The 20,448-nt window shown below is 41.8% G+C and overlaps 2 protein-coding genes across 2 annotated transcripts in view; one reads left to right on the forward strand and one right to left on the reverse strand.

Moving 5' to 3' along the window:
• The window catches only part of LOC5508127 (adhesion G-protein coupled receptor V1), a 22,949-nt gene extending 16,302 nt beyond the window's left edge, over positions 1–6,647 (forward strand). The window contains exons 13-18 of the mRNA XM_048734372.1: positions 636–871; positions 1,015–1,123; positions 1,282–1,523; positions 3,583–3,618; positions 4,388–4,493; positions 5,537–6,647. Coding sequence (XP_048590329.1) covers positions 636–871; positions 1,015–1,123; positions 1,282–1,523; positions 3,583–3,618; positions 4,388–4,493; positions 5,537–5,567 — 760 coding nt within the window. The 3' untranslated portion in view covers positions 5,568–6,647. The remainder of the gene's footprint in view (positions 1–635; positions 872–1,014; positions 1,124–1,281; positions 1,524–3,582; positions 3,619–4,387; positions 4,494–5,536) is intronic.
• Positions 6,517–19,866, reverse strand: LOC5508142 (adhesion G-protein coupled receptor V1). The gene is made up of 10 exons (XM_032376900.2): positions 19,722–19,866; positions 17,539–17,647; positions 16,772–17,004; positions 15,243–15,348; positions 14,677–14,912; positions 14,239–14,341; positions 13,493–13,728; positions 10,998–11,033; positions 10,160–10,268; positions 6,517–6,783 (listed from the first exon to the last, which is right to left on the reverse strand). The coding sequence occupies exons 1-10, from the start codon at positions 19,777–19,779 to the stop codon at positions 6,771–6,773; spliced, it is 1,239 nt and encodes a 412-aa protein (XP_032232791.2). The 5' UTR covers positions 19,780–19,866; the 3' UTR covers positions 6,517–6,770.
• Between the last annotated feature and the right edge of the window lie 582 nt (positions 19,867–20,448).

Here is a 20,448-nt window from a genome sequence, read left to right on the forward strand (position 1 = left end):
GTCTGAAATACGTGCCGTTATACCATTGCATTCATTTTTGAGTAGCCAGAAGCCAGAATGGGTGGATCCAGGGTTTCTAAAAACAACAGGCCAAAGGGTGGGTGTACCAATATGTAATGCATGACAGGAGGTATATTTGTGGATCTTAATTTCAACACATTCTTCTGAATAATCAGTTGTGGTAAATGAAACAGTATGGCATCTAAATCTTTGGAATGCTGTTACATCCTTGATATATTCTTCACAAGGTCGAAGCTTGTTAGAATGCTGCTTTGATTAAAAAAAATACATAGTGGAACTAAGTGGAAATAAGAATCGACCATTAGACTCTTGAAAAATATTTCCTGTCAACTAAGACACCTTGAACTTTTACAGCCTTTTTCACACCAAGGTTTAGTATTTGTTAACTTTCATACTGCATAGTCAATATTATTGAAGGAGTGCTTTCTTTAAAAAAAAAACATTCTAAAGACAGTTAGATCATTGGACACCTAAAACTACGACTATCAGTCAACACAAAAAGGTGTTAAGTGCTGGCTCCGCTTTCAGGCAGTGCCTAAATCTATTATTTAGGTGGATTGTTGTCCTTTTATAATCATAATCATCACCTGTAGTATGCCCTTGTCTTGACCCAGGTTGAATACAGCAGACAGGGATGCTACGAGCGGAGCAGATTATGTGCCGGTCGTGAACAAAACTGTTACATTCTTTGCCATACTTGAAACCTATTGTTTCAATGTAACTATTAACGATGATAACATAACGGAAGCAGATGAGAAATTCTACGTCGAGCTAAGCAAGGATCCCAGTGATCTTGATGTTGTGCTAAACAACCAAAGAACGACAGTTACAATCACCAATGACGACCAAGGTGACAATTTAAAACTACATTCAGATAAACATTTTATCTGTCTGTCTTTTTGTTTGTTTGTTGTGTAATTTATCTGCCTGTCTTTTTGTTTGTTTGTTGTGAATTTTTTTGTAAGTTCTTAACCTTTTATATCTGTGTCACAGTTGCGGTAGCCATTAAGTCTCCATACAACACAAAGGCAAGGGAAGGAGATTTTATAGAATTCACTGTGTATGTGGTCAGTGGTGACCACTCTACTCCTCTCATTGTAAAGTAAGTCAAATTCGTAAGAATTTATATTATTATACGTCACCTCACCTTGCCTCACCCCACCTCACCACACCTCACCTCATCCCACTTCACCTACCTTCACCATACCTCAATTCACCTCTTAAACTCATACTATCCTACCTTTCCTTTCACCGTTGTAGCCTAACCACAAATCGAGATGATATTAGCACTACCTCTGACTCCCTTGATGTGGAATTTCCGCAAACTATAATCATCCCTGCAAATGCAAGCAGCGTGACCTTCGCGGTGAAGATCATGGACGATGCATTGGTAGAGAGTGACGAGCTTCTTACTGTCACGCTAGTCAGTGGGGATCTATCACGCGTGACAATGCATGGCAACGACACTGCTGTTATAAATATCGATGACGAGGCCGATAGAGGTACGCAAAACAATTTTTCGCTGAGTCTAAGGAGAATAATTGTTTTGGTATATACTTGGCGGGGACTGAATAAGACACATGTTGCTGCAATCTTTTTATCGAATTATCAACTTTGTTTAACTTAGTGGTGGACCATTAGAAATTTTGGGAGGGGGCTGTCAATTAAAAAAATACATGCATGGCCGATTCTTCAAAAAAAAAAAAATTGGAGAACTCCAAGCATTAACTTGCACAGCCTTTCTTGTAAAATAAAAATCCTACATACTCCGGGCCCACAAAAAAAGGCACAAAAAATTGCCCCCCCCCCCCCAAAAAAAAAAAAAATTCTAACGAAGTATCACTTCTGACAGTTTTGTCGCTTTAAATTCCCCAACAGACGATAATGTAGATTCACTAAAATAATTCTTTTTATTAAGAATGCATTATGCAGGCCTAAACTTTGAGTAACTTGTCGTTTCATTCGTATAAAGTGACTACTTTTTTACCTTGTGTGTTGGCTAGTGAAGCTCTTGTATGTATCTCATTGGAGAAATGATTGTAGTTTATTTCACGTTTATTATATGGCAACAACCACTTCCGGTGGAATGGCGCACCCTGATTGGCTGTTGAGCTGTCGGGGTCCTCCTGTAACGACCGCGGTCATTACAAAAAAATTTCCGGACCGACGACTCTCTCGAGAAAATCAACAACACTGTTAATAGCAATTTTTTGCCACTTTTCTGCGAGGATGAGTTTCAATAGTTATATTCAGACAGTGAGTTTTATTACCTACTCAAGCTTACTTATCTTATTTATTTTTTTTCCTCGATATAATTTCCAACTTTGTTTACCTTTCTTCGCTGATGTTCGTGAAGATTTTGTTCGCAATAACCATTGAGTGGCTTTGAGTGAAATCCAGTTCGTATTTCCACACAATGCTTTAAACCATTCACAAATGCAGAACTTCTAATTAAAGACATCCTCTGAATTTTAACCAACAATTTTTGGAAATAGTTTACTTTTCGCGTGTCTTGCACGGCTTCCGGTAAAGGAGAAAAAAAATTAGCTGCACGGCTGTCTCCCATTTTCTCGGTTTTTAGCCTAAATAACAAGGTTCTGGCTTTGAAATACTTCTACGATTTTTTAGAACAGCCAAGAGATGTTTTTTTAGCTTGAGAAGCTGTGCATTGAGTGACCCGCAAATGCTCGGCACAGTATGAATGACAGCCGTGCAGCTAGTTTTTTTTTCCACCCTTACCGGAAGCCGTGCAAGTAGACACAGCGTGTACTTTTAGTCCCAATTGATCGTCGCTTTCCACTCGAATTGATCGTAGAGATTTTTTCTTTCACTTGAATTCTCCGCAGACAGTAAGATATATTCACTAAAATACTTGTCTTGAATAAAGATTCGTTATGCAGGTAAATTCTTCGAGTGATTTGCCTTTATTCCCCGTATAAAGAGACGATTTGCTACCTTTTTTTATCGCAAATAAAATTTCAGCAAACTTGAAATTGTCGCGCGCGTTTCAAAATCATTATGGCGGGAACACAGGGAGTTTGAAGACGTTTTTCCCTAAAGACAACAATCTAAAGGAAATAACATAAAAAGAAATATGATGTTTTATGTGAAGGTCGGTAGAATCGGCGTAAAAAGCAATTTTCGATGGTCATTTTACAAATCGATAATTTCGAGCTTTGAAGTTGAGCACTCGTGGCTTGTAAATCCAGAAAGGGTTTCTTCTTTCACTTCAGCAGCATAAGTTTTACTTCTCGTACAAATATTTAAAAAAGTCCTCGGCCTCGGTCTGTACAAAAAGCCCGCGGGCTGAGATTTCTCAGTACGGACCTCGCGCTCGGTTAATAATTAGTATATAAAGCAAGTTGTTGAAAAGTCATCAAGGTAGTCGTTTCTTTAGTGCAATCTTTCAGGCTGTGAAAACGCGCGACAGCGTTTTTGAGAAAATAACGTCTGACTTTCTATTACGGCAGAAAGGCGAATAATGATTGCTGCGATTTCGCGTAATGATGTAGTTGAGAGTGAGTCTACCATACTTTTTCTAACACTCGTAATGTCTCTCAGTTGCAGATCAGCAAAAGAGAGAAAAAGACCAGCAAGGTATGTGTGAGTTAAGCACGCTCTGCCAGTTGCCATGTGGCTGGGTTGGCTCACATGGGCTCATTCAAGCGACATACATGTTTCTATAGCAGACATGACAAATGTCTGTCAGTGCAAATAGCGATTGGCAAATGGCAGTTCTACGTTCTATGAATATGGATAAATCAAAACGATTGTTAAAGCTTCGCACCCTCGCCCCCCAGTGCACTGTTTTCCTTCGCGCGGACCACAGGTTCCCGAAAAACCCATTACTCGGAAATTATGATATATTGACAACCGTATGGAAGAAAAATGAATCACATTTAGGCATTTTTATGAACAACATTCCAATGCATTCTGGAAATGGTGGGTGTGCTTTAAAAGATGAGAGGGTCCAGGGGGATCTCTGATAAAAACAGACGGGCCTGATCATCGGCAAAATCGATTTTAAATCATTGATAGCACTTTGGATGTGGTCAACAGAAATTCTTACCCCTAAGAGATTGGGTGGTGGCCGAAGGTATTTCTAACCCTAAGTTCCAGAAAAACCGTTAAACACCTCCTAGGAGATAGCAGTTGCTCGAAATTTTAAACCATCCAAACCAGCGGCATAGCCAGAATTTTTAGCAGGAGGGGGCCCAAAAGGGGGACTGCATTTTTGGCTGCTAGAAGGGGGGGGAGGGGGGGGGGGGGTGGCTGGCTACGCCTCTACAAACTAAGTTATACTGTAGATATTTATATGAACTGAACTCATCCTAATAATCTTAACTCTGTTTCTGTCTCTGACCAGATATTGTGATTAAAGACCAGTTCTGGATCTTGCTTATCGTAGCTGTTGTGATGGCTGTTCTTGTATTCATCGCTGCCATCATCTTCTGTTTTATCGTCCGCAAATCGTAAGTACTAGAACGTCTATTAGGGGTGGACGCTTAGTAGAGGGGAGGGAGATAATATTAAGTAGCTACGTTTGCTTGAAGTAAAGTTTCTATTTACGCTCTTAAGGAAATGGTGTGTTCATTGCTTGGTTTGCAGGTGGTCCCTAGGTACAGCTTGTGTGGTGCAGTGTGTTGGTGCATGTCTCACTGTGCAGGTGGTCCCTAGGTACAGCTTGTGTGGTGCAGTGTGTTGGCGCATGTCTCACTGTGCAGGTGGTCCCTAGGTACAGCTTGTGTGGTGCAGTGTGTCAGTGCATGGCTCACTGTGCAGATGGTCCCTTGGTACAGCTTTTGTGGTACAGTGTATTAGTTCATGTTTCACTGTGCAGGTGGTCCCTAGGTACAGCTTTTGTGGTGCAGTATTTTAATGTATGGCTCACTGTGCAGGTGGTCCCTAGGTACAACTTGTGTGGTGCGGTGTGTTGGTGCAGGATGTGGCTCACTGTGCAGTTTGTCGATATGTGCACCCTGTGTGGGGCAGTGTGTTAGTAGTGCATGACTCACTGTAAAGGTCATTCCTTAAGTACAGCTTGTGTGGTGCAGGATGTGGCTGACTGGCAGGTGGTCCCTAGGTACAGCGTGTGATTCAGTGATTCATGGCTCACTGTAAAGGTTATTCCTTAAGTACAGCTTGTGTGGTGCAGGATGTGTCTGACTGGCAGGTGGTCCCTAGGTACAGCGTGTGATTCAGTGATTCATGGCTCACTGTAAAGGTCATTCCTTAAGTACAGCTTGTGTGGTGCAGGATGTGGCTGACTGGCAGGTGGTCCCTAGGTACAGCGTGTGATTCAGTGATTCATGGCTCACTGTAAAGGTCATTCCTTAAGTACGGCTTGTGTGGTGCAGGATTTGGCTCACTGTTGTCTGTTTGCAGTTTGTCCCTATGCACAGCTTGTATGGACTCAATATTTCTACTTCTTCTTAAACAGTTCTTTTGAATAAATTGCCTTGCCTTGAGATTTTAATTTGTAACTTCTAAATTGCTTTTTTATTGTCTTTTGCAGAAGTCAGGAAAAGTCTGTACCCTATTTATAATCAAGTAAAAAGGAAGACGCTCAAATCTATCTGAATTTCATCCTATACATACATGAAGTTGCAACAATGAAGATAGCCGACCAAGAAGTTTATATACAATCCCACCCGCATAGAAGACTCGCTAGTGGTTACCCGCATAGAAGACTCGCTAGTCGTTAGCACTTATTCATAAGCACGTAGTTATGCCACAGGGCCATAGCAGGGGGTGGGGCACTGGGGGCACGTGCCCCCCCCCCCCACTATTTTTGAAAGTATAAGGAAATGACCAGTAGGGCGTGGCTGTGCCCCCCTCATATTTGCTTTAATGTTCCTATATTGTGCCCCCCCCCCCCCCCAAATCTTACATGAGCTGCTACGGCTCTTTGCCAGTTTCATTTTGTATTCACTTTTCAGTAGAAATATGTAGTTACTGGATCCAGGACTATGGACAGCAGAACGAAGGACAGGCGTGGGGTGTGGAGGGATGTTGGTTGTGTGGTTTCTGATGATTGAGTAAGGAAGTTCCGCCTTCCAATATTTTTTTTCTGATGTAGTGCCTCCCGCTGCTTTCGCCTCGCCATCTGCTTCCGTCGTCCACGAGCTCTCGATAACCGAACACTTTTTAGGTCGTTGCCGGGCTTATTTGCAAACACTTGAGGCGACTTGTCTAATCACGATGCTAGCCAAGTTTTGTCAACTATTTTAAAGAATAAGACGCCCATTTGTTGTGAATTTGAAGATTTCTCGCCACACTTTCTATCGGTATTTATATCTTTCTTTATTAAAGCCCAGGCCTTTTTTAGCTTAAGGGAACTGGGAAATCTGGTAGGGAGATATTTCGGCTTGCCAGGTTAGATGAACATAAGGGGTGTATATTAGGCACGTCGAATGTTCTTTATACTCTATTTTTCATTAAAATTAATATTCAGAGATATTAACACCACCTTGTTAGCTAAGAAAACAAATCCAGTTTTGCAATGATCTCAGCGAAAAGTTTTTATTACAACTTTTTGCAATTACTAAACAATTTGTATTAGTAAGTTAAAGTTTGTGCTTACTCAATGACTATTTTTATATGGAATATATTGATATTGTTAAAAAGCTGTTTGCATGGTTAATAACAGATACGGATTTTTTTTTTTTGGGGGGGTGCGGTTTCAAAGCTTGGATGGTACCATGAATACTTAGATCTGCACAGAATAGCGGTCCCCTCGACACTTGTTCTTAGGCCTTCTCCCTGAAAACAAAAGTTGCAATATTCATATATTTTGAAAATATTTTTAAATTAACCTTGGAAAATGTTTTGATTCATCTCCAGAATGTTTTAGACCCAATTAAGTAATCATTTCAATATAAAAGAAATATTTGGAAGATGCAAAAACGAAGCACTTTAACAAATTGAATAAGCCCACTACGCATCCTACAGCGCACCTTACTAGCTACTCGCCTGGGTAAATTATTGCTGTTGCTTTTGGGTAATATATTGTTATGTTCGTGCAGCCTAGGCCCTGGCGTACTTTTTGGGTTTCCTGTGGTGATTCGGGTTTCCTGTGCTTGGTGATAGGCCGTCAAAAGAAAGATTTCCCTCTTACCTCACGACCACCCAAAATAATCCCGAACATAGGGCCAGGGACTTGGATATTTAACAGGTGAGTACCCAGGATTGGCTGAGGAAGGGGGGTGGGGGTGCGCAGTCATAGGTATCATGGAAAAAGTATATTTGAAAACTCCTAAGATATTACCTTTTTGGCCGCCAAGGGGGGGGGGGGGGGAGGGGGCTGCGCAGTCATAGGTATCATGGAAAAAGTATATTTGAAAACTCCTAAGATATTACCTTTTTGGCCGCCAAGGGGGAAGGGAGGGGGCTGCGCAGTCATAGGTATCATGGAAAAAGTATATTTGAAAACTCCTAAGATATTACCTTTTTGGCCGCCAAGGGGGGGGGGGAGGGGGCTGCGCAGTCATAGGTATCATAGAAAAAGTATATTTGAAAACTCCTAAGATATTACCTTTTTGGCCGCCAAGGGGGGGGGGGGGGGGGGTGGGGGTGCGCAGTCATAGGTATCATGGAAAAAGTATATTTGAAAACTCCTAAGATATTACCTTTTTGGCCGCCAAGGGGGGGGGGGGGGGGGGTGGGGGTGCGCAGTCATAGGTATCATGGAAAAAGTATATTTGAAAACTCCTAAGATATTACCTTTTTGGCCGCCAAGGGGGGGGGGGGAGGGGGCTGCGCAGTCATAGGTATCATAGAAAAAGTATATTTGAAAACTCCTAAGATATTACCTTTTTGGCCGCCAAGGGGGGGGGGGGGGTGGGGGTGCGCAGTCATAGGTATCATGGAAAAAGTATATTTGAAAACTCCTAAGATATTACCTTTTTGGCCGCCAAGGGGGGGGGAGGGGGCTGCGCAGTCATAGGTATCATAGAAAAAGTATATTTGAAAACTCCTAAGATATTACCTTTTTGGCCGCCAAGGGGGGGGGGAGGGGGCCTGCGCAGTCATAGGTATCATAGAAAAAGTATATTTGAAAACTCCTAAGATATTACCTTTTTGGCCGCCAAGGGGGGGGGGGGGGGGGTGGGGGTGCGCAGTCATAGGTATCATGGAAAAAGTATATTTGAAAACTCCTAAGATATTACCTTTTTGGCCGCCAAGGGGGGGGGAGGGGGCTGGCGCAGTCATAGGTATCATAGAAAAAGTATATTTGAAAACTCCTAAGATATTACCTTTTTGGCCGCCAAGGGGGGGGGGGGGGGGGGTGGGGGTGCGCAGTCATAGGTATCATGGAAAAAGTATATTTGAAAACTCCTAAGATATTACCTTTTTGGCCGCCAAGGGGGGGGGGGGGGGGGGGGGTGGGGGTGCGCAGTCATAGGTATCATGGAAAAAGTATATTTGAAAACTCCTAAGATATTACCTTTTTGGCCGCCAAGGGGGGGGGGAGGGGGCTGCGCAGTCATAGGTATCATGGAAAAAGTATATTTGAAAACTCCTAAGATATTACCTTTTTGGCCGCCAAGGGGGGGGGGGGCTGCGCAGTCATAGGTATCATGGAAAAAGTATATTTGAAAACTCCTAAGATATTACCTTTTTGGCCGCCAAGGGGGGGGGGGGGGGGGTGGGGGTGCGCAGTCATAGGTATCATGGAAAAAGTATATTTGAAAACTCCTAAGATATTACCTTTTTGGCCGCCAAGGGGGGGGGGAGGGGGCTGCGCAGTCATAGGTATCATGGAAAAAGTATATTTGAAAACTCCTAAGATATTACCTTTTTGGCCGCCAAGGGGGGGGGGAGGGGGGCTGCGCAGTCATAGGTATCATGGAAAAAGTATATTTGAAAACTCCTAAGATATTACCTTTTTGGCCGCCAAGGGGGGGGGGGGGCTGCGCAGTCATAGGTATCATGGAAAAAGTATATTTGAAAACTCCTAAGATATTACCTTTTTGGCCGCCAAGGGGGGGGGGAGGGGGCTGCGCAGTCATAGGTATCATAGAAAAAGTATATTTGAAAACTCCTAAGATATTACCTTTTTGGCCGCCAAGGGGGGGGGGGGGGGGTGGGGGTGCGCAGTCATAGGTATCATGGAAAAAGTATATTTGAAAACTCCTAAGATATTACCTTTTTGGCCGCCAAGGGGGGGGGAGGGGGCTGCGCAGTCATAGGTATCATAGAAAAAGTATATTTGAAAACTCCTAAGATATTACCTTTTTGGCCGCCAAGGGGGGGGGGGAGGGGGCTGCGCAGTCATAGGTATCATAGAAAAAGTATATTTGAAAACTCCTAAGATATTACCTTTTTGGCCGCCAAGGGGGGGGGGGGGGGGGTGGGGGTGCGCAGTCATAGGTATCATGGAAAAAGTATATTTGAAAACTCCTAAGATATTACCTTTTTGGCCGCCAAGGGGGGGGGGAGGGGGCTGCGCAGTCATAGGTATCATAGAAAAAGTATATTTGAAAACTCCTAAGATATTACCTTTTTGGCCGCCAAGGGGGGGGGGGGGGGGGTGGGGGTGCGCAGTCATAGGTATCATGGAAAAAGTATATTTGAAAACTCCTAAGATATTACCTTTTTGGCCGCCAAGGGGGGGGGGGGGGGTGGGGGTGCGCAGTCATAGGTATCATGGAAAAAGTATATTTGAAAACTCCTAAGATATTACCTTTTTGGCCGCCAAGGGGGGGGGGAGGGGGCTGCGCAGTCATAGGTATCATGGAAAAAGTATATTTGAAAACTCCTAAGATATTACCTTTTTGGCCGCCAAGGGGGGGGGGGGCTGCGCAGTCATAGGTATCATGGAAAAAGTATATTTGAAAACTCCTAAGATATTACCTTTTTGGCCGCCAAGGGGGGGGGGGGGGGGGAGGGGGGCTGCGCAGTCATAGGTATCATGGAAAAAGTATATTTGAAAACTCCTAAGATATTACCTTTTTGGCCGCCAAGGGGGGGGGGGGAGGGGGCTGCGCAGTCATAGGTATCATGGAAAAAGTATATTTGAAAACTCCTTAATAAGATATTACTTTTTGGGCCGCCAAGGGGGGGGGGGGGGTGCGCAGTCATAGGTATCATGGAAAAAGCGCTCCCTTGTGTCTGCGCCTGTCATATTTCTACTTACTTGAACCTTATACAGCAACATGCGATGATTAAGATCAGAAGAACGAGGATGATGACTCCCACGGCGGTTGAGATGAGGATTAGAATAATTTCCCTTTTCTTCTCGAGATCTGAAACAACATGTTTTTAGTAAAGCCTCCTCCGCAAGCAACTATATGCGCGAAAAGAAATCGAGAGGGCATATCAATCAATGGCTGTCGTTTTTCTAAATGATCTAAAAGAGCCTGGGGCGAGAGCGCGGGAGACTTGTGATATTCTAAAACGTTAGGGGCTAGGCTCCATATCCAAGATGGCTGCCAGCAAAATGGTAGTAAACACGAGTTTCTGCAAGTTTACGTGGAAATTCTGGACTTACAAAGCTCTAGAGCGAAAGAAAAGCGAAAACCTGATTGAAGCGGACTCCTAAATATGGTATGTAATGCCTAATAAGGAAATGACCGGGCGAGCTAGAAAAACGAAAGTTTATAAAACAAGATTGACTGATATGTTTTGGTTTCCTGTGTTTCGGGTTTTCTGGAACACGTGGAGGGCTTCCTCTCTACACAGGAAGTCCGACACAGTGATTTCACGTTTCTCTTTCTTCCTTTCGTTCTTTAAAAGAGAGATGTCTGTGGAGGAGGTTATGTTCAGTACTGTGTCACAGCTAGAAAAAAGCAGGGTTGAGTTAACCCTCCTCCCCTCCCCCCCCCCCCCCCCCGACGATAGATGAAGATTTTACTTCAACATAATAGTCACCAAAACATGGCAAAACTGTGAGCCCAATGAAATCTTCTATTTACTTATCTTCTTATATTCACTGTTCCCCAACAATTCTAGTAGATAGATCAGTCAATACCAACCCTTTTCTTCCTCTTTGTCTGCTTTTTCTTGCTTGTCTATTGGAGGACAGGGTAAAGTGTTATTAACCACATTTATTTCCATAAACAGGAATAAAATAACATAAGATATTTTAATATATTAAAATATAAATTATAATTTCATAAAATAACAGGTATGCCACGTGACACAATTTTGTTTCTTTCTGCCTTTCAAAATGGCTAAGTGAGGGGGTCGTAAGGGTTTTCGATGATGCTGTTTTGCCTGGCGCAGTTTTTCGTTTTTTTGTAATTTATTCCGCGGTATTGCGGTTTCTCTAGACTGCGCGGTTTACGGTTATTGACTTTTTTAGGCGGTTTTGCAGTTTTCGCACCCCCTTACGCCCCTTAGGTCCAACATATACTAGATTAGAATGACATGTTTTTTGAATGACAAACAGGGGAGGACCCAGAGTAGTAATTCACGAATCAATTAAAGTTCAAATCGGCATCTATCTTTGGTAACAGGTCACTAAATCCATTTAAAAAAACTTTTTCTATCCGAATACACACACTTCTTCTTTACTACCAACAAAGGAGTCAACCGGATTGGAAACTTATCTCGTCACGTGAGCAGTGTGGGGTCCAGGCCCCCCTCTGGAAACGTGCCGGCTAACATTCACTTACTGAGAAGAAATACTGTGTATTTGAATTTAACACGTTCGCATACACCACTGAAACAGATTGTACACATATAATACATGTACCGGAAGTGAATATATTTTTATGTCAAAAGTTAGCCCGAGTATCAGGCTATTCTATTTTTCTAAAACATCTAAAGTTGGAAAAAATAAATCGGATCTAGGGAGACGCTTTAGGTGGTTTAAGCCCCTTCCTTGGACTGCCAAGTGTAGTGTTTTCAGAGATCAAAGATCATCATCAATACCCCCTCCCTTGGCAAAAAAAAGATCAGCCACTGCCGATCTAGACCACGATCTCGAGTTCGTGGTTCGATCGTTCAAGTTCGTAAGATCGATCCGAACGAAATCGTTCGTAAGATCGAACGATTATAAGTTCAAACAATCAAACGCTCATAATTCGAAAGATGAACGCCAGTATAAGTTCGAAAAATAACACAAAGCTAGTTGTTTGTAGATTCCAAACAAGGCATCAGACCGAGGAGCTCGTAAAATCCAAAGATAATTCTAGGGAGTTGCGCTAACATTTACGACTGCGTCCGCTTTATTGTCTTTGTATATTTGCGAGTATTCAGAATATTACACTTGTAAAATCCGAAAGCTAAAGTCCACTTGTTGGTTAGATTCAAAGTCTAGAAGGGATCCCCAAAAAATATCGAGTTTGTGTAAGCGGAGCCGTGTGAGTAACATACTTCGAGTTCTATAAAACCAGATAATATCAAAGACAATAAAATAAACCTTATCTGCCATTTATAGAGTTTGGTAGTAAAATTTGTGACACATGTGATTAAAAGCTTTGTTTTAAAAGTGCCCCTAGCATCAAATTCCAGTAACTTGTTTTTAATATTTACTTATCCTGAGATGAAAAAAAGGTAAAGAGTTTTCATATGATATCAGAAAAAATCCCGAAATTTGACCACGCGCGCAGTGAGAACAGCGGGTGCTTGCAGCGGGTAGGTACTTCAAATATTGTACCGACATCAAGCTAAGCTAGCATCAAAATGTGCAAGTAATTGAATGACTTATTTCACTTTTAAGAGGTCTGGGATGTTAAGTTTAAAACGCTTTTCCTTTTTGCATCGTTTTTTTTTTTTTGCCGCTAAAATAATTCATGGAAAAACTGTTGTCGCTACGCTTTTTTTTGAAGAAGTGAAACTAACGCTTTGCGTTCTTTTAATAAATAAACGCTTGTAAGCAATTAAAATTTATTCGAATAACCCTTCGTTGTGAGCGAAAAGGAAAAGGAAGTGCGACATTATTAACATTTAAAAGCCGGCAAAACCCCTTGAAAACCCGTCGTATGGCAATAAAACTTGGTATGGTTTGTTTTTCAAGTCCTAAACTACTGATATTGTATATTATTATATACTGATATTTGTATAAACCCGAAAAATAAGAGTTTGATGCTATGGGCACTTTAATAGGTGCGTTGCCTTCAAAAACATAGGCTCGATTTATTCCTTGCGCACCTGCTGGCACGGCATTAAGCAAGGCAAAAGCGCGAAACTTATTCAAACGTCGGGTTTCGATACACCTATTTCAAAAAGGTTGCACTCTGAAAATCTTTGTGTCGTAACCCGCAGTGCTTCATGGGTATCAAATAAATAATAGAATAAGCGTAAATTAAAACAAACACAGGTTAAGAAAGCCTTAGCATTCTTGTTTATGCAGCCCTAAACGTTCACATGGCGTTCAGAGACCAGGATACAGCCATTTTTTTACATTGCCGATGAACCACTGCGGGTTACGATACATTGATTCGCGGGTGCAACCTTAACTGAAATAGGTGTATATCCCGTGACGTAACCACGTTTGATATTTCTAAACTTACACATGCCTTACCTCTGTCCACTTCGTCAGTAATCTTGGCCTTGATACTGTCATTTTCACCTATCACAAGCCATGAAACAGAGCTTTTTATCTTCAAAGTCATGACCTCGTCACTCTCCGCTTTCCCATCTGCCACGGTTGCTAAGTTATAGGTCACATTAGTCACGCCTGCAGGGAACTCGATCGCTGTCAAGACAATGTCACTGATGTCTGCCGTGGTATCAAACACATTCGGGCTGATCTCAAGACTAGAAAAGAGTTAAAGAGATACTTTAGCTAGTCAGCTAAAATTTGGAATATAATAATGAAATAAAATATAAAACAGTCAGGCGCAGATCCAGGCTTTTAAACATTAAGAGTTTGGGTGCGTTAAGTATTGAGCTTCGTGTCTTTTTCTTAAGGGTGTTTAGCGCTCTTATCGCAATCAGGTCTGAATTTTTCCTGGATCTGCACCTGTATATGTATGAAATTTCTCTGAGGTTGTGACATCACAGGAGACGTGAGCTCTTCCAAGCCCCTTCGTTGCCTCGCAGTTTATCTTAGAGCACAGGAGTCCCGTTAAGAACGCCTGGTACTAGGGTGACCAGTCTAGTTGTTTGCGAGGTGTTATCGTGAAATTGATAGCCTCAGGTAATCGTCTTTAATTTAATTGGTGCAAAGATGACTGACATTACAGGTAACTTCGTGATTGGTGGAAAGTTTAATGAAAACCAAAGTAACGTCTCGAGCTCAGAAAAGTTTGATTGGAGCAAACGTACCTGACATTAAACGGAATATCATGATAGGTACAATTGAGCTTCAACGGGATGCTATTCCCTTCTGACACGACGAAGATCAGCGGCTCGGTGAACTGGATTGTTACTATCATAAACAAAATGAAATCAATCAATTTTGTAAGGTGCAACAATGTTCCCATTAAAGCTTGAAAAAAAAAGCTGTTATTTATATCTTCTACAAGCCTCGTCCCCAGGCTCCTCCCTTGCTGTCAGCTCCATGATTCTTTGCACGCAGACTCATATTTTCCAATATGGCGGACGCTTCATGCTGACGAGAGCAGAAAGGGCCCATGACGTCATAGCCACGCATAGCGTGACAGGCCCGCCGAGAAGCCTAGGGACGAGGCTAGTCCTGAAGTAAATCTTTCAATGAAAATCATACTGACTTCTATAGAAGAAGATTTGCTGATGTTTCCTTACCTTTATCTTTGATATCCCGGATGGTAACTCTAATACTGGAATAACCAGAATCCACCGTGACGCGTGAGTCATTTGAAGAAAGACTGACACTGAAGTGCTCGTCACCCTCAGGTACGTCATCATCTAAGATGGTCACGTTGAAGCACGTGACATTACGATCAGCCAATAGCATTACTTGATGCTTGTCAAGTTTCTGGAGATCGGAAGACGATGTTCCCTCATTCTCTGTTGTTACACTTGGAAATGGGAAATTAATGTCAATAAATGGAAACCCAAAATTTTTATCGAATGGTTGTAAATGTGTTTTGAGAGGGATATTGAAAACGAGTCCAGAAGTCTTTACAGTACCGTAACATAGGCCATAAGCTACGGAAATAGCAGTTAAAAATCCCTGCTTGGCATATTGAAATCATATCTGTCAAATTGTTTGGGCGAGGCATGCCCCATCCCAGTGCTACGGTCCTGCTTTATTTAATTAATGGAAGATATTTTTTCTTATTCCTAATACATAATTTGTACTTCAAAAGGCTCAGCCGACACGTTGCTGAAAATGATTTTGTACTTACTAGACTGACAGGGGGATGTCTGATTTTACTTTTACAGCAACACAAAGGGAGATAAACCCGCTTTCTTCGTCCACACTCTCGGTTAACTTAGTAAAACCCGCCAAGACTGGAGAAGAGAAAAGCAGCCTGTTAATTTCGATGTACACCAGGGGTGGATCTAGGGATGGGCCAAACGGACCCTTCCCCTCCCCCCTTTTTAGATATTTGGCTTAAACGCGAAACCGCGCTATAAATAGATAGGGACGCTCCCTTCTCACGCCTCGAGAAGTTTGACATCAGAACCAACATGGCGGACTAACCGTTAGGCAGAGCGAAAGACACAAAATTTCCTAATAAAACTCTGAATGCATCCTTTAAAACCCAAATTATTTCCTCGTCTTTCTCAACTTAATGTTTCTTTCTACCTTTGCTAGTTTATATGGAACCAAATATTCGATTTCGATAAGAAAATCCGATACGTCTTTACAGCTCGACGGCTGAGCGACAACTGGTGTCGCTGCCCTAAGGCACGCTCCTTTAATAGCGCGGTTTTGCGTTTAAAAATAACAAGAAATAATATAAAGAAACCCACAGAAGAGCAACAATTCCGCCCTCCCCTCCCTTGAAACTCTTGCCTGGGCCCCCTCTTATAGGAGATCGTGGATCCGACCTCCCTTGAAACTCTTGCTTGGGCCCCCTCTTATAGGAGATCGTGGATCCGACCTCCCTTGAAACTCTTGCTTGGGCCCCCTCTTATAGGAGATCGTGGATCCGACCTCCCTTGAAACTCTTGCCTGGGCCCCCTCTTATAGGAGATCGTGGATCCGACCTTCCTTGAACTCTTGCCTGGGCCCCCTCTTATAGGAGATCGTGGATCCGACCTTCTACACATATATAGATCCTAAGGCGCAGCAAAGCGTTTAAAACCAATTTCATCTTAAGTTTTCATAGCCAACCCTCAGCTCCCTGTATGAATATTCCTATATAAGCCATAGAATAAATAAACGTATGCTGTACTATTGGCTTGGGAGCTCGAAAAACAAATATCATACAATTAGACAGTGACATTTTTGTTTAATGTAAACGATAATAAAGGATTGAATAATCGATATCCTTCAACATCACTTTTGCATTTCAGTTTTAAAAAAATGTGTTATGCGAAATTCAGTACATTTACAGCGCGACCAAAAAAACCGTGAACACCGGAAATATGTATGGAATGTTTGTTCTGACAAATCACTCGCGAGATATTTAAACAGTCAATTAGAAACATGTCTCAACATGTCTCAGTGTCTGAATTCTCGCGTCTGATTCGTCAGAAGACAATAAACATTCCACACATATTTTAGGTGTTCACAGTTTTCCTGGTTGCGCTTTTTAACAGGAGGGGGCCCAAAAGGGACTTTCAAGGCATTTTCTCCTGTATTTTAGATAATGGCTCATACATTTACTGTATTTTTTGCTGCTTAAAGGGGGGCCTGGGCCCCCTAGGCCACCCCCCTAGGTACGCCCCTGTTTAAGGCAATTTCTAAGGAGGTCCACACTCTTACCCTTATCATTGTCCTGTATCCTGACAATCGCGTCACCTTGCGTTACGTTTACATTAGGATCAGAAGACGACAGCATCACTCTGAATTCCGTATTCGCTTTCACAATGTCATCGGTGTCGACAAGTGTGAGATTGAAAGGAAGTGAAGTCACACCGGGAGTTAGCTGTACGTCCAGGGCACCAGGAGTCAGATAGTGAGTACCGTTCTTTGCTGTTTCCGGTATAATTTCAACCCTAGAAATACACAGTGACAGCATTATTATGAAACATGTTTGCTACATTTGTTTGTCGTTGTAAGTCGTTCCAAGAAGCACCGTGCTTCGATTTATGACAAAAAGAGGCGCAACAAATCACCGCCGTCTTGTTCGCGCTTCTCTGCGCTAACCTCCAAGCCCTGGGTTTCTCACGGATGTGTTTCGTTGCATTCCTGACTTACGTCACAGCATCAGACTTTTATTTCGTTATCTGATAGACATCGTGTTTTCAGGCTAATGTGGCGTTACCTAAAATGCGTCATATTTTCATTCTAATGTTGCGTTATTTGACATACTTCATATTTTCACTGTAGCGTTGCGTTACCTGACATACGTCATATTGTCAAGCTAATGTTGCGTTACCTGACATACGTCATATTTTCACGCTAGTGTTGCGTTACCTGACATTACGTCATATTTTACAAGCCAGTGTTGTGTTACCTGATATATGTCATATTTTCACGCTAGTGTTGCGCTATCTGAACGACATATTTCCACGCTAGTGTTGCGTTACCTGACAGTTGAGGTGACGGTTGTGTTACCAGACCGTTCTATGGGCAGTACGGCGTTTGCCCCCTCGCTGAAGGTATAGCTCGTTGCGGAGAATTTTATGAAGATCTGACCTGATGGTGTTAAATGGAAATAGGTTGTTAAAATGGGCCATGGTTTACTCAATGGCTCGAGCTAGACTGCTGAATCGCACATGGATCTTTAAAATTCTTCAGTTATCGTCGTGGTACATTTTAAGACCCAGTGTATACCCTTAGCGTGACCAAAGGGTAACCATTCGCAAACTAGATGCGCAAATATTGATATAGCCTCTTTAAATTAACTTACATTTTATTGGCTAAATTACCAAATCAATTGAATCCAAGTCGACCCTAGGTAACCAAATTCTGACTAAATGATTCCAGTGTCTACTCATTCATTAACTGATTATCTATATAAATTAAACATTTAGTTGTTGTATTCAACTCTATTCAGTTAAAAAAAGGGTTAATTCAGTAACCTGTGTGTTGTGGCCCGCAATGTTTCATGGGTAATTGAGCAAAAGCGTAAAAACTTTTAAGTTTAAAACCAGGATTTTATTAGTTTTTCCTATGAACCACTGAGGTTTAAGACACTTGGTTTATCAGAGATCAATATTTGAGATGTTCATACGGAAGGAAAGATAATATTTAATCACGATAAGGAGAAAGGCGATATGGACTAGTCTGGTGCCAAAGAGACAACTAGTCTCTTTGGAGACTAGTAGAAAGCTCTGTATATGCACCTATTTCAAATGAGTTTAGAATCCATGATCAGGGCCGTAGCAGGGGGTAGGGCACTGGGGGCACCTTCCCCCCCCAATATTTAAAAAAAAAATCATAAGACAATGACCAATAGGGGCGTGGCTGCGCCCCCCATTGCTTTCTTAATGTTTCTATATCGTCCCCCCCCCCCAATAATTAGAGGCTTACGGCTATGATGATTCCTAATCCTCAGTTCCTCATGGGTATCAATTCAATAAACAAATAAAGCATATACAGGTCTGGAAAGCTGTTAGATTCTTGTTTTGTGAGGCGGGTTCATGGTGTATACCATTTTCTCCCTTCTTTCCTGCACTTAGAAGACGCTGAAGCCGATCTCTGTGGTCCTGTTTTTGTTTGTTTTAGTTGTATACCGATAATATATATAATAATTTTAATCAACTTAAAAGTTCGCCACCGAAAAATATACCTAATTATTTTAAGTCAGCTTTAGAATCTATAAGGGGGGGGGATGAATAGGTTCGCGGATCGGCGGATTCGGCCCCGAAATGCTCACGGATTACGGATTTTGACGATTATTTCAGCGGATTTTGGAAATACGGCGGCTCACGGATCTGTCGACAATTTGGGCGCGGATTTCGGATTTTGACTGCTTTGAAGGTCGAATTTCGGATTTTAAATGAATTTCGAACGATGCTATTGTTTATCTGTCAAACCATGCGGATCTAAGAATATCTGCGGATCCACGGATTTGCCCCGAAAATGTAGCGGATCGGCGGATTTACGTACCCCTATTCACCCCCCCCCCCCCCCCCCTATAAGCTTATAGGATTTTGACGAAAATCTATTTGTTCTTCCAAAAGCAACAAACAACCTTAAGGCCGCCATTTTGAAAAAATTCAGTATTCGTCAAGCTCGGTCACGCGTTAAGGGACGTCCCTTGACTCTTCTAGAGTCCTGGCCCCCGAGGTAGTTGTGCGTGAGCTTTGCGCATATTTTATGCTCAGCTGACCAAAGTGAGTGATGCATCTTTATAAATAGTCAGAATTCAAATATTTGAGACGATCAGCATAAGTGCAGAAATGGTTTTCAGAATAAAAAACAAGTTAAATAGCTTGTAAGGAATGAAGGAATACATAGCTTGATGATCAATACAATAAGAATAAACAGAAGTGGAAATGCATTGTTTGTTGGATTTTCCATTGATTATTCAATTCAGAATAAATACATCGATCAATATCTTGATACATTAATGTCTAGTTTCTCTTGCTCAACTAGGTTGATAGCCAGATCTTAAATTAACAATCTTTCCATGCCAGCCCTTTGTTATAGTGCAATTTCTTTTGAATGAATCACGCGATCTTGATGTAGATTGGAAAGTTTGTCAAACTCTTGTACCATCTCAAGCTTATCGAGTTTCTTACATATATAACTTTCTTTAGCTTACCTTGAGCGAGGCAAATAAAGCAGAATAACCCTAGAAAGCTCTTCCAAAATGGTGCCATTTTCTAGCTATTAGTGCAGCTATTGAAATTTGCTTTTGATCTTTCTCGATTTTTCACACCTACTGAGCGCAACGCCTAAGTGAGTTCTAACAAAGGAAATCACAAAGCGAAGTGTGTTTCTATGTTATTTACTATAATATCATCACTGAAAATTCCATAAATAACAAGCTCTTGTATGTGCTCCTTTGCATGCTTGCTTCAAGGTGCTTTTAAGTGGTTTCTTTTTAATTCGTTTGTCAGAAACATCACATCAACAAACGCTATACCCACGCCAAGCACGAACAGAGCTTGTAATGAACAAGGCGATAATAAATGGCTTGTAACTTGTAATTTTGTTGTCTTGGATCAGTGGTTACGTCGTATTAGACCCTCTGGTAATGAATATCGCCACATGACGAACTACAAAGCGAAGGTTATTCTGGAAACTGACTCTAAAGACTCTACTTTTTTTTATAAAAGCGTCTAATTTTCAGTTGAGGCTGGCCGTTCTTATTTTTAAAGCATTTTAAGGCTGAATATGTTCTTAACGATGTTCTTCAATTTTAGTGTGTACAAAAAAAATGAATTAGTAGGAAGAGAATTACACAAATGATCACTAGTAACAATGTTTATGGTTGTTATTATGAGCACAATTTGAATCTACATTTTAGAACGCATCAGGTTCTTAAA

Source organism: Nematostella vectensis, chromosome 11 (genome assembly GCF_932526225.1).
Source record: "Nematostella vectensis chromosome 11, jaNemVect1.1, whole genome shotgun sequence".
NCBI lineage: Eukaryota > Metazoa > Cnidaria > Anthozoa > Actiniaria > Edwardsiidae > Nematostella > Nematostella vectensis.